Source organism: Molossus molossus, unplaced genomic scaffold (genome assembly GCF_014108415.1).
Source record: "Molossus molossus isolate mMolMol1 unplaced genomic scaffold, mMolMol1.p scaffold_m16_p_6, whole genome shotgun sequence".
Lineage (NCBI taxonomy): Eukaryota > Metazoa > Chordata > Mammalia > Chiroptera > Molossidae > Molossus > Molossus molossus.
In genome coordinates, this window is record NW_023425399.1 from 39,496,078 (window position 1) to 39,516,805 (window position 20,728).

The 20,728-nt window shown below is 37.7% G+C and overlaps 1 protein-coding gene across 1 annotated transcript in view; it reads left to right on the plus strand.

Moving 5' to 3' along the window:
- The window catches only part of MACROD2 (mono-ADP ribosylhydrolase 2), a 2,341,201-nt gene extending 2,320,893 nt beyond the window's left edge, over positions 1-20,308 (plus strand). Inside the window, exons 16-18 of the mRNA XM_036245484.1 lie at positions 14,662-14,739; positions 17,570-17,635; positions 20,263-20,308. Coding sequence (XP_036101377.1) covers positions 14,662-14,739; positions 17,570-17,628 — 137 coding nt within the window. The 3' untranslated portion in view covers positions 17,629-17,635; positions 20,263-20,308. The remainder of the gene's footprint in view (positions 1-14,661; positions 14,740-17,569; positions 17,636-20,262) is intronic.
- Positions 20,309-20,728: the final 420 nt, after the last annotated feature.

Sequence of the window (20,728 nt, forward strand, 5' to 3'; positions counted from 1 at the left end):
ATGTCTGCAACATGTTCGACACAGAGAGAGTTAATTTTCTTAATTTGTGAAGAATATATAAAAGTCAATAAGAAAAAACAAAAACAAACAAAAAAAAACCAACTGAACAAACAGTAGAAAAATTGGTAAAGTACCAAAACAAATGACAAAAAAAGAGGGAGGAAGAGAGGGAGGAAGGAACAGAGCAGGGAATGGAAGGAGGAAGAGAGAAAGGAGAGGGGAGGGAAAGGAAGAACAGCAGAGGAGATGAAGAATCTGGACAACTATATGCCAAGAGGTAAATAAAAATGCCTTTGAAATGCAAGATGGAGGGTTAAAAGCATGAGATTTTATTTAAGTGGTGTGGTTAAAAAATTTAAGCATTAACTTTTGATAACAATTAAATCTATTCTTGGAGCTTGGACCCTTCTAATTAAAACCTTTCATTTCCATCCAAAACCTTAAAGACTGAAAGAAAAAAATTCTTAAGAAAAATTATATCTAAAACTTGATATATATATATATATATTTTTTTTTTATGGAAGACTTTGCACCAACTTACCTTGAGCAAATTGGAATGAATAAGTCTTGTTTCAAAGTCAGAAAGAGAGAAATGTGTAGCATCTTATTTTTTGATACTTATTTGTTCTTTATCTATAATGAAAAAAAAAAAAAAAAAGGCAAATTATGGCCCTGCCAATGTGGCTCAGTGGATTGAGCATCGTCCCATGGACTGAGAGGTTCTGGTTGGATTCCTGGTCAGGGCACATGCCTGGGTTTTAGGCTTGATGCCCTGTATGGGGTGTGAAGTAGGCAGCCAATTGATGTTTCTCTCTCACATCGCTGCTTCTCTCTCTCTCCCTTCCTCTCTCACTAAAGAAAAAAAAATCAATAAAAACATTCTTTTTTTAAAAAAAAGGCTAATTATGGACAAGAAGTGATAAAATAAATAAATACATAAATAAATAAATAAATAAATAAATAAATAAATAACCTCGGAACAACAAGAGTGCCTTTCCCTCTGAGATTTAATCCAGCTAAACCAGAACTCTACTTCATTCAGTTCTTTTTTTTTAAGTTTCATACATAGTAGAGACTCAACATCTATATGCTGGCTGGATAAATGAATACATTAATGAATGAATGATACCAGAGAGGAAAGAAATGTGATAAATTATTGAATGATACAACAAGCATACTCAGCGAACTTTGTGTGCATAAGTGTCAGTGACGAGGATGTTTGGAAGTAGATATTCAGCTCATTTCTCTCAGCCAATAAACACTAATCAAGAATTTATTATTGTCAGTCATTATCTCTTTTGATCCTCATATGTTATGAGGGAGATATCATTACTTCCATCCATAAGTGAAAAAACTGAGACTCTGGATGTGAGCAGGACTTGCCTGAGATCACGCAAACAGAAGTCCAGAGCTTGGATTCAAAACCATCTTTGCCCAGCTCTAGAGAGTTACAATTCATCCCGTCACCAGGAGTGACACTTCTTAGAAAGGTGGCCAGAAATGGGTAGTCCCGAGGTTCAGACTCACTCATGGATAACAGAAAGGAAATTACAAAAACAAAACAAAGGCATATTCAGTGGAGAAAATGAATCTATAGAGGCCAGACTTGTGGCATTTGTTGCAATGAGAGTGGGTGCTAAAGTTGTTATTGCTGACTGATTGACTTTGCCTCCATTCACATTAGATGAATTTTTCCAGGAGTAGGTGTTTACCCCCTGTACCCTCACATATTATCATAATATACCTGGATATGAAACCTGAATGCTACTGAAGCAGCTATGTGAATAGATATGCCCATGCCATTACCAAGGACTGGAATTTTCTTTGCGAGATTGAATATATTTAGTTTACGGCTATTGCAATCTCATCATTGAGAAGAGTGACTTTAAAGATAATTTTTAAATGATGCTGGTGACTTGGCTGTAAAGAGCAGTTTCTGGGAAAATTTCATCACAACACAGTGTACCACAATGATTCAACTTCTTTTCAGGTCCTGCATTTCCATTAATGCTCTGTTCTCCCTCCATCCATTGGTATTTGATCTCCTTTCACTTAGTTGCACTTTGATTCTACACCTAGAAAGAAAACTTGGCAGTATAAGGTAAAATAAGTAAGGTCTAATTGAGCTCATCTTCCCTAACAAAAATAGATGTACAGCATTGGGGGGGAGAACATATATTTATGTCTATGCATGTGGAATAATAGCCTCTTTCCACTTGAGCTTGTAAGTTAAATGTATGTGACAAATGTCCTAAACTCTAAGACTAGTTATCTTCCTTATCTCCCATTTCAGTACCATTATGAAGTCAACAGAGTTTAGCCTGTGAGAAAATTCAGTATTTCTCAAAGCTTCATACATGTACCATCTGTAGTTCTAAAGACAATTTTAGGTAAAATACAAATTAACATATTTATTATATTGTGTTAAAAATTAGGCACAAAGCAAATTCATGATTTTAGCTATAATTGCTATGGGACAAAATTAAGAAGCAATGTTAAGATTGAATCAGTTAAAAATGTTTTATCAAGTGTTTCAGCTATTGCCCAATAATGCTGCATAACAAACCATCTTCAATTTCTGGGGCCTAGAACAACAATCACCTATTCTTTTGATCATAGATGTGAGGTTCAACACATCTTCTTGGCCAGGAAGGTCAGGCTGTGAGTTGGGTTCAGGTCTTATCCTCCTTGGATCCACTACTCCCAAAAGCATGTTCTTCTTGGAGTTAAAGGCAGGAGCACAAGAGGGCAAGTATCAAATGCACAAATTCATTTCAAGGTTCTGTTTGACTCACTTCTGCTAATATCCCATTGGCCAAGGCAAATTCCATGGCCAAGCCAATGTGAAGGGACAGGGACAGTGAAGTAGACTCCCATAGGGATGGAATATGGGAACACAGCATTTCTGAACAATTACCCAATTCATTAGATTGATAGTAAAGTTGGGACATAGGTATGACAAGTTTTCAAGATGGTTCAAGAATGCTTGCTTTAATTCAGCACCACTTTAATTCATATAGTTGAATCCAGATAGATCCTGCTGTCTGTAGCTGTTATGACACCTATAAAACTCACATTCTAGGAAATAATTAATTGTAATTTAGCTTGTTGCATGGAATTTATTGCCAAAATCTCAGAAGAAACACTTGGAGGTTACTCTAACATCTCTTCATGTTTATGTTTTTACAAATTTGGTTAATTGCATTCTATATGCATCTCAGTATCTTTTCATTGTAATGAGACCTGCTTCATTTATTACTTTTTATGTAATGCAACTGACTTACAAAAGATTATCATAATCAAGGCTTTGAGGAAGACGGTGCAGTTGGTAAATTAAAATGAAAACAGTACTGAATGTCCCAGATTCCTTCTATTTCAGTATCTTTTATCTCCTGCTAGGGGCCCTAAAATGCACCTCTTGTTTGTGTTTCAAACAGCAGCAATCACAATTGGGGGAGGAACAGTCAAACTGGAGTAAATAGGCTGTAGAGGCAATTTTTGTTTTGATCAGATTCTGTCTATCTGAAATGGACTCATTTCTCTGACGCACTCAGTTGCATTGCTCAGCAGGAGAGAAACCATTAGGATAATACCACTTCCACACATGTCAGAGTAACAAATGTCTATCATTCCTTTCTCTTTCCCAGTACACCACACTCACGCACGCACGCACACACCCTTGCACATGCATACACATATGCACATTTATATTCACATAAGTATGCCACTGCATACTTATATATTCATAGTCATATATTCATACCACATGTACACATATATATGCATGCATCATAATATTAAATAAAATAATAATGTCTATCAAACATACTTTTTGAGTCTTTGAAAGCAGATCTAACTCTTTATGCCCACTCTGCTCCTAGAATATAGCACTGGACAAAGCTACAACCTTGATTTCTGCTTCTTTCTCTGTGTCACGGATCTCAAACCTGCCACTGCATTTCATGCTAACCTGTTCCAATAAGGTGGCACAACCCAAAAGGTCTCATGCGAATGTATCATATTATAAAATAATTAAGTTGAAAAAAACAAAACATAGGGCAGCAACTTAAATGCTTACTACCTTCCGATTCGCCTTTTGGGTTATGCTTTCCTCAACTTCCTTCCTCTCTCACCCAGCTCTTAGAAGTATTTTTTATGCTCCTTCATTTTCACTGAGCATTATTTAATAGCTAGCATCCTGACTATTAGAAAGTTTCCCTTGATGTCAAAGAAATTTCTCCATAGTAATATCACTGGGGTTGTAACCATAGGTTGTAATGGGTTTGAAAGAAATTTCCTGAAAAAATCAGCCACAGGTACATCTACATCCTACATTAGAAACCACAAACCTTAGGACAAAGTCCAGGAAGTGCTGTTTAAATAGTGTTAGGTCAATTAATTTTTCTTCCACCGTAATCATTTATTATAAAAATAACGATGTTATATTTTAATTAGTTCTGATGGTTTTCCAGAGAGTTAGACAAGGAGTTGGACCATTTTTAGTCATTTTAATAGTGAAAAAGCCAAGGTTTTTAAATGCTATGAGGTTTGGTGAAAGCCATTCAAAAAATTAGGTGACCAACCAGGATGACCTCTTTTGTGACATAATGTTTGTGTCTTATTTTTTTTCTGTTGGGTTTCCTGTGTTTTCTATGTTATTTTATTTTATTTTATTTTTTTTATTAATTAATTTTTGTTACAGATGTTTCTCCTTTTCCCCCCACTGATTCTCCCCTCCCCCATGCTCCCTGCCCTTTCCCCAGATTGTTGTCCATGTCCACTGTTCATGCATACATGCATATAAGTTCTGTGGTTTATCTCTCCCCCACCACCCCCCTCTTTAGCAGATTGTCAGTCTGTACCCCGCTTCCGCGTCTCTGGGACTACCCCATTCCTCAGACTGTTATGTTCATTGTATTCCACAAATCAGTGAGATCATATGAAACTTGTCTTTCTCTGTTTGGCTTGTTTAACTTAGGATGAAACTTTCAAGGTCCCTCCATGTAGTCTCAAAGGATAAGAGATCTTTCTTTCTCACAGCTGCGTAGTACTCCATTATGTACATGTACCACAGCTTTTTGTTCCATTCGTCTACTAATGGACACTTGGGCTGTTTCCAGATCTTAGCGATTGTAAATAGTGCTGCTACAAACATGGGGGTACATATATTATTTCTGATTGGTGTTTTAGTCTTCTTACGGTATATACCTAGAAGAGGGATCACTGGGTCAAATGGCAGTTCAATTTTTAATTTTTTGAGGTAACACCATATTGTTTTCCATAGTGACTGCACCAGTCTGCATTCCCACTAGCAGTGCACTAGAGTCCCCTTTTCTCCACACCCTTGCCAACACTTGTTGTTTGATGATTTGTTGATGGCGGCCAATCTGACAGGTGTGAGGTGATACCTCATTGTTGTTTTAATTTGCATCTCTCTGATGATTAGTGATGATGAGCATTTCTTCATCTTCATGTTTCTTAGCCATTTGTATGTCCTGTTTGGAGAGGTGTCTATTTAGTTCCTCTGCCCATTTTTTAATTGGATTCTTTGTCTTCCTTTTGTGGAGTTGTATGAGCACTCTATATGTATTGGAAATTAACCCCTTATCTGATATATCATTGGCAATTATGCTCTCCCATACAGTGGGTAGCCTTTCCGTTTTGATGATTGTATCTTTCGCTGTGCAGAAGCTTTTGAGTTTGATGTAGTCCCATGTGTTCATTTTCTCCTTTGTTTCTATTGCCTTAGGTGATGTGTCAGTAAAAATTCTGCTGCGTATGATGTCTGAAATTTTGTTGCCTACAGTCTCTTCTAGGATTTTTATGGATTCATGAGTTACATTTAAGTCTTTTATCCATTTTGAGTTTATTCTCGTGTAGGGTGTAAGTTGATGGTCTAGTTTCATTTTTCTGCAAGTAGCTGTCCAATTTTCCCAGCACCATTTATTAAAGAGGCTGTCCTTACTCCACTGTATGCTCTTGCCACCTTTGTCAAATATTAATTGAGCATATTGCCTTGGGTCCATTTCTGGGTTCTCTGTTCTGTTCCACTGGTCTGTATGCCTGCCTGTTCTTGTGCCAGTACCAGGCTGTTTTGATTATAGTGGCGTTGTAGTATAACCTGAAATCTGGTATTGTGATCCCTCCAACTTTGTTCTTCCTTTTCAAGATTGCTGTGGCTATTCGAGGCCCTTTTTGGTTCCATATGAACTTTTGAAGTAATTGTTCTAATTCGGTGAAGTATGCCGTTGGTACTTTGATGGGGATTGCATTGAATCTATAGATTGCTTTGGGTAATATGGACATTTTAATGAAGTTAATTCTCCCAATCCATGAACAGGGTATGTGCCTCCACTTTTTTATATCTTCCTCTATTTCTTTTTTCAATGACCTGTAGTTTTCTGCGAATAGGTCCTTTATTTTTTTGGTTAAGTTTATTCCTAGGTATCTTAATTTTTTTCTTAGTTTCTCTTGGTAACTAAGAGAATGGTAAATGGGACTGTTTTCTTAGTTTCTCTTTCTGTGAGTTCATCATTGGTGTATAAAAATGCCATCGATTTCTTGACGTTAATTTTGTATCCTGCTACTTTGCCAAATTCATTTATTTAGTCTAGTAAACTTTTGATGGAGTCTTTGGGGTTTTCTATGTACAGTATCATGTCATCTGCAAATAATGACAATTTCACTTCCTCCTTTCCAATTTGGATCCCTTTTATTTTTTTTTCCTGTCTGATTGCTGTGGCTAAGACTTCCAGTACTATGTTAAATAGGAGTGGCGAAAGTGGGTATCCTTGCCTTGTTCCTGTTCTTAAGGGTAATGCTTTTAGTTTTTGCCCATTGAGTATGATGTTGGCTGTAGGTCTTTCATATATGGCCTTTATTATGTCTAGATATGATCCCTCTATTCCCACACTGCTGAGCATTTTTATCAGAAATGGATGCTGGATTTTGTCGAAGGATTTTTCAGCATCTATTGATATTATCATGTGGTTTTATTTTTTATTTTATTTATGTGGTGTATCACATTTATGGATTTGCAAATATTGTACCAGCCTTGCATCCTTGGGATGAATCCCACTTGGTCATAGTGGATAATTTTTTTGGTGTATTGCTGGATCCTATTTGCTAGTATTTTGTTCAGGATTTTGGCATCTATGTTTATCAGGGATATTGGTCTGTAATTTTCTTTCTTTGTTGTGTCTTTTTCTGGTTTTGGAATTAGAATTATGCAGGCTTCATAAAACGAGTTTGGAAGTCTTCTTTCTTCTTGAATTTTTTGAAATAGTTTGAGGAGAATGGGTATTAGTTCTTCTTTGAATGTTCGGTAAAACTCCCCCATGGAGCCATCCGGGCCTGGGCTTTTGTTTGCTGGGAGAGTCTTGATTACATCTTCAATTTCTTCTGTTGTTATTGGTCTGTTCAAGTTTTCTATCTCTTCCTGATCCAGTTTTGGGAGACTATGTGTTTCTAGAAATTTGTCCATTTCGCTTAGATTGTTGAATTTGTTGCCATATAATTCTTCATAGTAGTTGTTAACGATCTTTTGTATTTCTGTGGTGTCAGTTGTTATCTCTCCTCTTTCATTTCTGATTTTGTGTATTTGGGTTCTCTCTCTTTGTTTCTTGGTGAGTCTAGCTAAGGTTCCATCAATCTTGTTTATCTTTTCGAAAAACCAGCTCTTTGTTTTATTGATCCTTTGAATTGGTTTTTTGGTCTCTATGTCATTTATTTCTGCTCTGATCCTTACTCTTTCCTTCCTTCTACTTGCTCTGGGTTTTCTTTTTGTTTGCTCTCTAGTTCTTTAAGTTGTGAGGTTAGATACTCTATTAGAGATTTTTCTTCTTTTTTGAGGTAGGCCTGTAGTGCTATGAACTTCCCTCTCAGAACTGCTTTCGCTGCATCCCATAGATATTGTGTTGTTGTGTCTTCATTTTCATTGGTTTCCAGGAAGTTTTCGATTTCTTCCTTGATCTCCTTGGTGACCCATTCATTGTATAATAACATGCTATTTAGCTTCCATGTGTTCAAATGTCTTTGTATGTTCTTCTTGCAATTGATTTCTAGTTTCATGCCATTGTGATCTGAGAAGATGCTTGATATAATTTCAATCTTCTTGAACTCCTAGAGACTTAGTTTGTGCCCTAACATGTGGTCTATCTTTGAGAATGTTCCATGTGCACTTGAGAAGAATGTGAATTCTGTAGTTTGGGGGTGTAGTTCTCTGTAGATATCTATTAAATCCATTTGGTCTAGTGCTTCATTTAAGTCCCTGTTTCCTTGCTAATTTTTTGTCTAGAGGATCTATCCAGTGATGTCAGCAGGGTGTTGAAGTCCCCTGCTATGATTGTATTGCTATCGATTTCTCCTTTGAAGTCCTCCAGAAGTTTTTTAATATATTTTGATGCTCCTATATTGGGTGCATATATGTTTATCAAGGTAATATCTTCTTGTTTGATAGATCCTTTCAATATTACATAGTGGCCTTCTTTATCTCTAATTATGGCCTTCATTCTGAAATCTATTTTATCAGATATAAGTATTGCTACCCCAGCTTTTTTTTCTTTTCCGTTTGCTTGGAAGATTTTTTTCCATCCCTTCACTTTCAATCTATGTGAGTCTTTTGTTGTGAGGTGGGTCTCTTGTAAAGAATATATAGATGACTCATGCTTTCTTATCCAATCAGCTACTCTGTGTCTTTTTATGGGAGCATTCAGTCCATTTACATTTAAGGTGATTATTGATATGTACTTATTTATTGCCATTTTTGTTTAGTGTGGTTCTATTTTCCTTCCCATTTCTCCTGGTAATTACAGCAGTCCTTTTTACATTTCTTGCAGTGCTGGTTTGGTGCTAATGTATTCCCTTAGCCTTTTTTTGTCTGGGAAACTCTTTATTTGACCTTCTATTTTGAATGATAGCCTTGCTGGGTAGGGTAGTCTTGGATTCAGATCCTTGTTTTTCATGACCTTGATTACTTCATGCCATTCCCTTCTAGCCTGTAGTGTTTCTTGTGAGAAGTCAGCTGAGAGCCTTATGGGGTTTCCTTTGTAGGTAACCTGTTGCCTATCTCTTGCTGCTTTTAGATTCTCTCTTTGTCTTTAATTTTTGGCAGTTTGATTACTATGTGTCTTGGTGTGGGCCTGTTTGGGTTCTTCTTACTTGGGGCTCTCTGTGCTTCTTGAACTGGAATGCCTTCTTCCTTCACCAAATTAGGGAAGTTTTCTGTCACTATTTCTTTGAATATATTCTGTAACCCTTGCTCATTTTCTTCTTCTTTGGGGACTCCTATGATGCAAATATTATTACGTTTCCAGTTGTCCCACAGTTCTCTTAAGCTGTCTTCCTGTTTTTTAATCGTTTTTTCCTTTTGGTTTTCTGATTGGTTGATTTCTTCTAGCCTGTCTTCTAATTCACTGATCCGGTCCTCAGCTTCCCCTACTCTGCTTTTTAGACCTTCCAATGTGTTTTTCATTTCTGATGTCATTCTTCATTTCTTCCTGTTGGTTTTTAATTTCCAACTGGTTGATTTTCAACATTTCTATGCCTTTACTCATGGTGCTCATGTCCTAACAGATGCTGTTGAGCTTCCGCCACATCATGGCTCTAAATTCTAGTTCTGTTAACTTGCTTAAGTGCACCTCATTTATCTCATCTTCTGTAGAGGTCTCTTGTTCTTTCGTTTGGCTTTTGTTTCTGTTTTTCACCATTTTGGCTATCACAGTGGGCTTTGGAGTCTGCCAAATTTTCCCAGTGGGTGTTGGTGTTCTGCTGTTTGTGGCTCCCTCTCCTGAGTTTGGATGCGCCAGGGAGGACCCGCTTTAAACACCACCATCAAGTCTTAGCTTTTCTGGTTAGTGTTGATAGCCCAGGGAATGGTAGTTATCCTCTAGCTTTTTTTTTGCCTGGAGGCTATTAGTAGAGGTCACCTGCAGACCCTTCGTTTCTGAGTTTCCTGAAATACTCCCTCAGGTGCTCAGTGTAAGAGGATTTCCTGAGAGTGAGGCAGCTATTGGTTGTTAATGGGCCTCAATTAGCATTTCAATGGCCACCAGGTGGGGTTGAATCTCTGAGGGAGGGGCCGCCGCCTCTCCCCAGGGCCCTGGGAAGGAGTAAAATGACCACAGTCCTGCATGGCTGCACCCAAGGAAACCTCTTAGCACCCTCAAAATCCCGAGTGTCCCCACACAGTTCTAGTCCAGTCTGGCTTCCCTCTGCCGGAGTCCAAGGTGAGTGGCTGCTGCCAATTTAGCCTCTGTCCGGACTCTGCGCCGTGGAGTCGCCTTGGACTTTTAACCCGAGGGCGCTGCTTCCAGCCAAGGGAGGCTCGGCTGGAGCTCCAGCCAAGGGCGTTGCACTCAGCTGAAACCCCAGGACTGAGCCGCGGTAGTGGGACACTGCAGAGGTGGCAGTAGCATCCAGCACAGTCTCCTGGTCCCCACGAGTCTGTGTGGCACCAGCCGAGGGCTTAGCACGCAGAGTTCGCGGGACTCAGCCTTGGTAGCAGCATCCCACCGAGTCCCCTGGTACCCACGAGTCCGTGGGGCACCAGCCAAGGGCTTAACTTGCTTAAGTGCACCAGAGTTCTCAGGACCCATGCAGGGTGGCAAGGGAGGCGGTAGCAGTAACTTCCCGCCAAGTTCCCTGGTCCCTGCCCAGGCCGCTGCGGACTGTGGGCTCCTGGCCCCCTCTCGCGTCCTCACAAGCCTACCAGGATTGAGTCAGTGCTTCTGGTTATGTGATCCTCCAACATGTCTTTCGGTTGCCCCTTCCTGATGATTTGTCTTTATTTTTGTTGTAAATCCAGTTTGGTCCTGGGAGATGGTCTGTGTCACTCCATTCACTTCGCCGCCATTTCAGTTCTCCTCTATGTTATTTTAAATATTGTTTTTTTAATGTATTAGTACAGAGTCCTTTACAAATGACCTATATTACAAATATATTCTTCCACTGGCTTATTTTGCACTATCTTAATGGTATGTTTTAATAAACTAATGACACTAATTATTTTCCAGATTGCTAGTCTTTTCCAAATGGTTGTGCTTTGCTTTTTTTGTGTAAGAAATGTGTGCCTAACGATGTGAAGGCCTTTGTCTATGTTGCCCTTCACAGTTAGTTTTATTATCTATCCAGAATTTATTCTTTAGTATGGTGAAATCTATTCTGTTAAGGTAGGCTACTGATAACCAGTTTCACCCTATTCCCCTGAAAATCTTTTTATTTTTAACTACAATTTGAAAGAAACTTTTGTTAGGTACAAAATTTATATTGGAGATTTTTTCTTTCAGCACTTTCAAGATGGCATTGATTATCCCTGGCTCCCATTATTTCTGTTAAAAAGTCATCTATAAGTCCTATTGTCACTGTTTTAAATTAATGGATTTTTATTCACTAAATAATTATATATATATTTTTTTAAACCTTAGTTTTCAGCAGCTTTACATAAATTGGCTAAAGTGATGTTTGCTTTGTATTAATTCATAACATTTTTGAAACAATGATTTGACATCTTCCATTAATTTGGAAGAAATTATCAGTCATTATCTTTTAAAATATTGCTTTTGCCACATTACATATAGGATAGACCCTATCTCACATGTCTACTAACTCCTTTATGTATTTTTCAACAGTACTTTCTTCTTCTTTTTTTTTTTAATGTAGATTTAGGTTTACTAATTCATTCTTCAGTCATGTCTAATTGCTGCCAAATCCACCTATTAAATTGTTAACTTCAATTGTTTTATATGTTTTAGTTTTAGAAATTACATAAAACTTAAAATAGCCTCCCATTATCTGACCAACTTCTTTGCCATGAATATTTTCCAACTTGGAATTTAATTTTTCTGACTTGGAATTTAATTTTTCAATACATTAATCATTATTTTAGTTGTATCTGTATTATCTGGATCTCTGCTACGTCTCTGTCTCTATCTGTTGTTTTATTCTAATTTTTAGTGATTCGTTTTCATTCTTACGAAATGCCAGGTAATTTTTTTCAATGCAGAACACTATGTATAAAATATTGTAGTGATAATTTAGGCTGTGGGTGGTATAATCTTTTCCTAGAGAGGATTTATTTCTGTTTCTGGAAAGCAGGTAAGATAGAGCAGAGAACTGTAATATAATTTGGAGTTGGATTGATTAAAAGTTGGACTTCAGCTTTTGTTTTTGTTTCTTAGTGTTTTTGTTTTTGTTTTGAAGTTGATCAAAGACCTTTATTCTGATCCTCATTATTTGTTAAGCAACCTACACAAAGCATTTTCTTTATTTCCACCCCGAGCAGCAGCTGCTGCATCCAGGCCTACAGTGGAAGACACAAATAGCAGGAGACCTTGTAGAGAAAAGCTAAGCTGTGTGATCTCTGCTATCTCAGCTACAGTGAAGGCAGAATAGCAAAAGTGTATAAGTACAATATTTCAAAGACTTTGTTCTTCAAAGCTGAGGCCTACAACAGAGGAACTAGCTAAAAGACACAAAAGTACCCAGCTCAGCAATCTGAAAAGAAAAAGAAAAAAAAAAAAAAACAGCTCATGGACTTCCTTTTTCAAAGAACTGGTCTAATGCAAGTTCCTCCTTGCCCCCAGAGTGTAACCCTTCAGGAGACCCTACAGAAAACTGGAGGACCTTATCAGGGTACCTTTATCTTCGGGGGCTCTGACCTCCAAGTTTTGCCCCTCCTTCTTGTCCCCACCCCTTCAAACCTCTTAAGACTTCTGGAGGCTCTGTTCAACTTCTTGGCACACGTGGAATTTCACTCACTATTTTGCACCTCCTCAAGTGTGTGCTACATTGATGGGTCTCTGGTGCCTTAAAACAATGTCTTATATAATCTTTCCAGTATGTCTAGCTGTTTTTGGTAATAGGGTTAGGCTACATCATAGCAGTGTACCTTAGGCAGAAATTCCTTTCTCAATGTGATTTCAATTTGTATTTCCTTCATTATTAGCAAAGTGTCTATTTTTAGTTCTTTAGGTAGTAAAGATATTTAACCCCTTGTCTATGATAAAAGGTATAAATATTTTCCCTTAATTTGTAACCTTTCTTTTTTTAAACTTTGCTTATGGTATTTTTTCCATCCCAAATTTATTATGCTTATATCAAGTCAAATAGTTCCCTTTTTTATTATTACTTCTGTGTTTTCATACATAATGAGCAAAGATTTTCTGCCCCCAGGCTTGGAGAAATCCATCAATGTTTTTTTCTGTAATTATGTATTTAAGGAACATGTTGATGAACAGTTGAAAAATGGTCCACTTTTTAGAATTGCAGAATGAGAAAGAATATGATAGGGTGTTAAGTCCAGCTGGAAGTTTCAAATTTGTTTTCCCTTCCTCATCCCCAGAAACTAATGAAAAGAACTCAGACACAGTTACTTTCATGTTATTCTGAAGGGCTTGGGAGCCTAGGAGTCTTTTATTTCGTCCTGTGTTATCCTTTACTTGACTTCTCTCTTATCATCAGTGTTACTTCTATACTGATGTTTCCCAAATACATGCATGTCTAATTTATGATTCTCTTCCTCCACACTGGATGAAAAGCTTGTTTGGCATCTCCACTTAAATGACCCAGCATTTTAGACTTCAAATCTAAAATGTTTTCACTTTCCTCAAATCGGCTTGTTTTATATGCCTTCAAGCACTGACCTCTCTATCATCCATCCACCCAGACTCAGAGACTGGTCACATTTGAGTCATACTTCCTTATTGTCAGTAAATCATTACAAGAATGCAAGTTCTGTCTTTGAAGATATTTTCCTTTGAAGAAATTATAACCTGTACCTTTCCCATCCTTGGTTCGTTCTCACCCACAGGCATGTCACATTGAACGTACTGCAGGCTCAATATGTACTCATGTACTAAAAATTAATTTAATCTTCTGTTTATAAAATCACAGACATAGTTAAACTCTGAAATCATGGATTTTCCAGCACATTATCTGTATGTGTATTTGTGTTTTCAAATGCTCTGGCTCTTCAAGTTATGAAAACATAATAGATACCCAACTAACAAGTAAGAGGATATTGAGTATATGGAAAATTTCTCGCCATAAAAAATATTCCCTTACTGCTACATTTAAGCATGTGACACTGCTTCAGTCACAGCAAGGGGATGACATGCCTTCGGAGACTGCAGATAGAGAACAATCACAAGGGAAATCAAGACGGGACTCGCAGCAATCTAAACTGACAGCCTCTGAGAGGGCTCCTGGGGAAGCACCTGAGCCATGCATTTGTCTTTTAACAGAAACTGGCCGCCAGGAGAATGAATCTTTCTGCTCTCAGGCATGCCTGGGGCAAAGTAGGTTTTCTTGTCTCTCTTCAAAGATTAAGCTACATAAACTTACATATATACAAATTTTCCTACATTTAAATTGTAGGTTGTTCTGACTAAACCAAGTTTCTCTAGTCATGCTACTAGATTTCTAATTTTAAAAATTGGGTATGTATGTATGTGATTGTCTCACCAGTTAGAAAATATACAAGATGACAGCACTACAGTATTCCAGCAACTCAAACCACTATTTCCTCCTTTAACTTTTTTCTACAAAAGAAGTTGAATCCCAGGAGTGTTTTTAAATTTGAGAGGGCAATGGAGGGTAACAACTGGCGGTCAGACTGTTCTAATTCTCTATTAATCAAGGGACTATCTTCTCTCCCTTTTTCAGCTCAAGGCAAGGACACGCCTAGAGTTTCTGTGAAAAACCAAGGTTCCCGTGACACAGAAAACTCCACAGGTCCTGATGGTAAGGTTCTAAGTGCTCTGGGCTCATGCCGTCTACAAATCTGGCACATATTTTGTGTGCAATCCAGGATTAAGGGAGCTCTCTATTCTATGAATCAACTTATTCAGTTAGAACAAGGTAAAGTTCAAAAACCATTTTCTACTAGGAACTAATAAAATTGGCAGCCTTTTTATCGCTGACTCAAGTTCAGTTTAAAAAAACAGCATGTGACTCAGTTTAATTGTAACTTTCAAAAATGAGACCACACTGGGGAATTCCAAGGTTTACCTGGACTACATGAAGTCTAGCTGGTAACTTTGCGGAAATACCTCTTACTTCTGCAAACAGTGCTTGTTCTGCTGTTACCTCTGCCACACTCTGAAGTCTTGGCTCGAGCTTGGGCTAAGGTTGTTCTTGGGCCTTTGTCACTTTACCTTACTACTGCATCACCTCAGATGTCTTGGCCAAAAACTTACTGAGTCTTTAACAACACCCTAGAAATAAATTTACAAAATCCTTTTTTTATTCACATCTCATTTTGAAAGCATCTAAAGATTCTGAGCCTCTGGAATCTGTGCATACCCTTTCTCCTGCTGGAAGTCATTACTTGCATTAGAAAAAAGTACTATTTGAGCACACATGATTTAATAAATATTTCATTCCTCTGCCCCAGAGAACTGAGGAGAACCAGAGTTGATCAATGATCAACTGTATAATATATATAATAACTTTTATTATATATATATATATATATACACATATATATATATTACTGTTAGAGTTATTTTAGCCAAAAGGGAAAAGAACAGCAAATTACTTTGAGTTGATAATGACCTCAGAAAAAAATCAGCCATTGGTAGAAGTTACTTGGTGATTTTATATAGAGTTTCCTATAGTACTGGGTATTTTCCCCCTGCTATAGGCCCTTTTTCACAAACTAATTTTTCATTCATGAGCATACATTATGTAGAAGAAGAATATTTTTAATTACCAGATCCATCCATTAAAAGCTACCACATGTTAGTCATGTTCAGTTGAATAAAACTTGCCCAGCCTGGTTTTGCCTCTATCGATATAGTTCTTTACTAATTTTTACAAAGCAGTTCTGAAGAACACCAAGTCTATACAATGCTCATTGAATAAAAGGGAAATAAATTTGAGAAATACTAAATATTAGTCCTTACTTGGAGATTTACCATGCATATTACAGGCTCTCACAATTCTCAGCTGTAAAGAAATGTATTAACATGGTTTAAAGTTGCTTTTCCCAAATGTATTTGAATGCTTTATATATAACATTTGTTCATAGGTTTTGGAACTAGTGAACCTTGAGTTAGAGGAAGAAACAGAAAAGGAATACTCTATTATATTTGTTATGCTCCCACACTGAGATGGGCAACTAAAAATAACATTGTAGACAAGGATTGAAAGTAAATATATTATTCTCTTTAGATATATATAAAATTTCTGATTCTGGCCAGTTTACACCTGGGTGTAGAATGAGCTCACACATCATTAGAAACCAAGGCTAGTGTGTGAGACCAAAGAGACCTGTTTTCAAACCTTGCTCCTTGAGAGAGTTGGGTGGGACGCCCTGCAATGTCATCCCTCTCTTTCAAGGCTCTTTGGAGAGTGAAAACCAGCATCTGCCACTATTTTACTTTAGTAAAGAGTTCATGTTTAAGAAAAACTGAATGGATTGTTAATTTTGTGGAAATAAATAAAGGCTACCCAAATGAGAACACACAAAGGTTACTTATTCAGACCATACAGAAATGTCGGCCATTATCACTTGTGTTTGTTTGGCCAACTCAAAGGCAAGCAGGGAAGTAAGAAACTTTTATACTTAACAAAAGGGAAGGCTCAAAACATCCTCTGGTGGGGGTTCTTGGCACAGGGAAGCAGGACTCGGGCTAAGTAGAAAAGGGGCATCTTAGGTGACTGACTTGGGGACATACTTTGCTTTTCCTGGTTGAGGTAAATATAGGGAAACTGGCAGTCACTGATTATTCTGAGCTAATTGTTGCAGAGGTTGTGGTTTGGTTGTCCAGGCTGATTGCTACAGAGGTTTTAAGTCAGAATTCTATTGTTATATATGGTCTAGCCATTGTCCATTTGTATATTGTTTCTCAGTTTATAATATGGGCTTTAATGCTTTAAAAATATCAACCTAATTAAACCAATAACCCTTGAAAATTTTCACAGTGATTGCTATGCCTGCTCTTGGCTACTTCTGGGCAATGGCAGTAATTACACATTCCATTTGTATGCAAATGAGCACGTAGAACAACACACAGTAAAGTAAAAGCACAGGTTTTGTTTGATCATTGCTGTGTGATCTGGTCAAATATTTCACTTTTTTTGTTTAATGGAACACATGCTGCTGCAGCCAATGGCTAGTTTATAAGGTCTATTTTGAATTTCAAGATTGAAAACATGGCAAAACAAAAAGGCCTATTGACATAGCCCTTTCAAAGGGAGCTGCTTACCTCTCTTCAGGTCAATAAACTCTTTTGCTTAGCTTGCTGTTTATTTTCTTATACATGTGTTAAGTAAGGCCTTTGAATTAGCTAAGGATGGTAATAAACATACCCAAAATATCAACCCAAAAATCTGGTATGAAATGACAACTTAGCTTCTACAATTCAGTAAAAAGGCAATTCTGTCCTCCCCATTTCTCTCCAGTAAAAATCCACAAGAATGATCCCAAAATTGTAAAGAAATGAAAATGAGCTGAAAAGAGGTATAAGATAGGAAATCAGAAATGTATCACCTCATAGATCATTTTACTGAGTTTAGAAATTTGGTTTTAATAAATAATTAACCTTTTTGTTTTTCTTTCTGGTTACAGTTGAAATGATTAGTCAGGTTGACAGTGTAAATGACCCAACAGAGAGTCAGCAAGATTAACTAATAGGTAAGTTGCCCTGTGGTGGGATTTTCAATTGTTTAAACTGGTCAGAGGAACTGTTTGTAAATGGCACATTGGATTTCCCTTGTCTCTACCAGGTCCCACAGCATGGATCAGGCTAAACTTTGAAAATCGTTATACCAGATAACACAGAGTAAGGAGTTAGGATTTCCATAGAAGTTTTCTATCTTTGAGAGAAAAAGAAAAGCCATAGATATTCAAATCATGCAGTACTCTGGTTGTCTGAGCTTTGACAAGAAAAAATGGTTTTCCATCCACCTCACCCCCTGGCCTCCTGGAGTGATTAAATCATTTCAGCAGTCCTAGCTGATTCTGAAGTATTACTTTTCCAGAATTTACCTGCTGAGTTGTTTTAGTATATCTTTTTGTAAGCATAACAACTAAATCTTTCCCCTGGAGAATGTGTAAAGACCCTTGAGTGTGTTTGGGCAGAAAGGAGCCTGTCTTATATCCTAACCTCCCGCAGCACTACTTATGGATCTGTGCGTCTGCACAGAGGTTTGTTGAGTTGAATGAGCCTCGGGGAACCCCCGAGGAAAATAAAAGTCTGGGCCAGACCATATTTAGGACTTGTTTCAGACCAACACACTAAATCTCCCAGCAGAGACTGAAGTATATCTAGAATGATTAGTGGTCTGTTACCCTTTTTTCATATCTTGAGGGCTGGTGAGAAGAATTAGAGGAAAGAAGTCAGGCTTGCTATTCCAATTCCTAGCTTAAAATATTTATCTAGGCAGGGGAACCTATGGAATAAATGAATTGTGAGTTGTCTAGTGTGTGAGACACAAATGTGTTGACACTATTGCCTCCAGCACCTCCCTACACTCCCCGTATCTTCTCAGAAGGTCTCTGCACTCCCCCAGGAGGTCCTGTGTACCAGATTCTTGAGCTTCTTCAACACAGCAGAATAATGTTTGAGAATGTGTGAAAATACACACACATTTGTCCTTCCCATCATGATCTTGAACATCATTTAAAACTAAATATAATATTTGCATAATGCATGTATAGCATAGGACTGCTAAAAATTATAAACACATGCAAACATAATCTTATAAACATTTCTTCTCTTTTTTTATTGTTAACCTCATTCATGTATTTTAAATATCCTGCTAAGCTGCAAAAATAATATGGTAAAGAAGTTTCCATTAAAAAGTAATGAAGTGAGACTAAACCCGAAAATTTTAAATGGCAAGTTCTTCAGTGTTGCTTTACCTTTTGCCCTTTTGTTGGCAACAAAATGTGGACTACTTGTCTAGATTTTTTTCTTATAAACACTTTTATTTTCCTGTGTGATCAATTTTCAGATATAGTACCAGGACAAATCTGTTTTCCTTGGTAAATGTCAAAATATTTTTCTTGACCATAAGCACCAGTTTATACCTTTACCCAAATGAGTAAGTTGTCAAAACCTAAAGTTCAAAATTAGTTTAAGGAAACAATTCCAGGAAGAGAAGGGCCTTCTACAGGGTCACTTCGCTAGTCAATGGAAGTTTACATACTCCCAGTACAAAATTCTCTGATGACACCATATTGCTCCTCAAACAATAGTAAGTTCTTGAACACAGTTGTCACAGAGAACAGTATGACGTGAGGAATTTCCCTGGTCCCTACAGCAATATTAGACAGTTAGGTTTGTAGAGGTTATCTGGTAGTTCACCAGGAAGATATCATACCTTCAAGGAAATTAAAGAACTACAGTGAAATTGATTAGAATTATGAAGGTCAAAGATATAACACAAAATGTTTTATGTTGTATAATTTATAATTGTAAAAATCCAGGATATCACAAAGAACAATCAGGAAATGAGTTAATGAATAAATAGAAAACATAAAATAATTTTAATAAGTATTTGCAAGCTTATAAAGATGGTTATGGAACTAGAGGAATATGGCAGGCAGAGGGGGTTGTGGTTTCCAGTTCAGGAAGTAAGAGGCCTTATAACTTTCATTTTTGCTCACCCAGAACGCTTGCTCCTGGAATCCAGACACCTTGCAGGAAGCTCAGGCTCTTCTATAGAATGAGAAAGGCCACGTGGAGAGAAACTCAGAGGTCTTCTTGATGTTCTGGCCCTAGTAGATACCACCTGGAGCAGATAAACTGCCCAGCTGAGGCCAGGCCAAATGATAGAATCATAAGAAATAATAAATAATTGATCTTTATAGCCACTAAGTTTTAGAATTGTTTGTAATGTAGTGATAGGTAACTGAAATAATGGGAACAGTACAGAAACCCTCCCAAAACAAATGCTTATAAATGAGAGATAAACTATAATAAAACTATTTTAAAGTACAAAACTCAACTGACATGAAAGCAAAGGTGCCAGAAGCAGAGGCAGGTGAGAGCCAAGCAGCGGCCTGGCGAGCTGGAGACGCCGCGGTCCGAGGGCTACAGACCTGTTGTTGATGACGAGAGAGGCCCTGTACCCAGTCAGCACGTGTACAGGAGGCAACCCATTGATGTTTCTCTCTCACACCGATATTTCTCTCTCTAAAATCAATGAAAACACCTATTCTCTAGTGAGGATTTAGAAAAAAATAATATTCCTTGCTAAGCCTATGAAGGTAGTTTGTCTTTAATCTAACAAGTGTTTTCTCCTTGTCTTTGGCAGGGGCACAAGATGAAGCAAAGGAACAAGGAAATGAAGTAAATGCCAGTCCTCAGCACTGCAGCCTCTGCTGGCCCTGGGGAGAAGAGGGACGATGGCAGCCCTGCTGTGGAGGAGGGTGGGGGTGGGGGGAGGCAAGATCCAGCAAGGACGGGAACCCTTTGCTCTAATTTCTCAGCTGCATTTTGTTCTACCTGCAGAAAAAGAAGAAAGAAAAAAAAAAAGAATTTTTCTTTAACTTGGTGGGGTTACCCACATTAACACATCTTTCAGGATCTATTATTGTAATTTCTGTCTTTTCTCTCACAACTCTGCCCCAGGGTCTTGGTTTAGCACTCTGCTGTGTGTCCTGGGCCCTGTCTGCTTTCTCGGTTATTTCACAAAGCTGGTCGTACAGTGGTTTCTTCAAAGAAAGGAAGGAAGATGATGGTTTGATAAAGCTGCAGGCCAAATTTATGGAATCACCAAG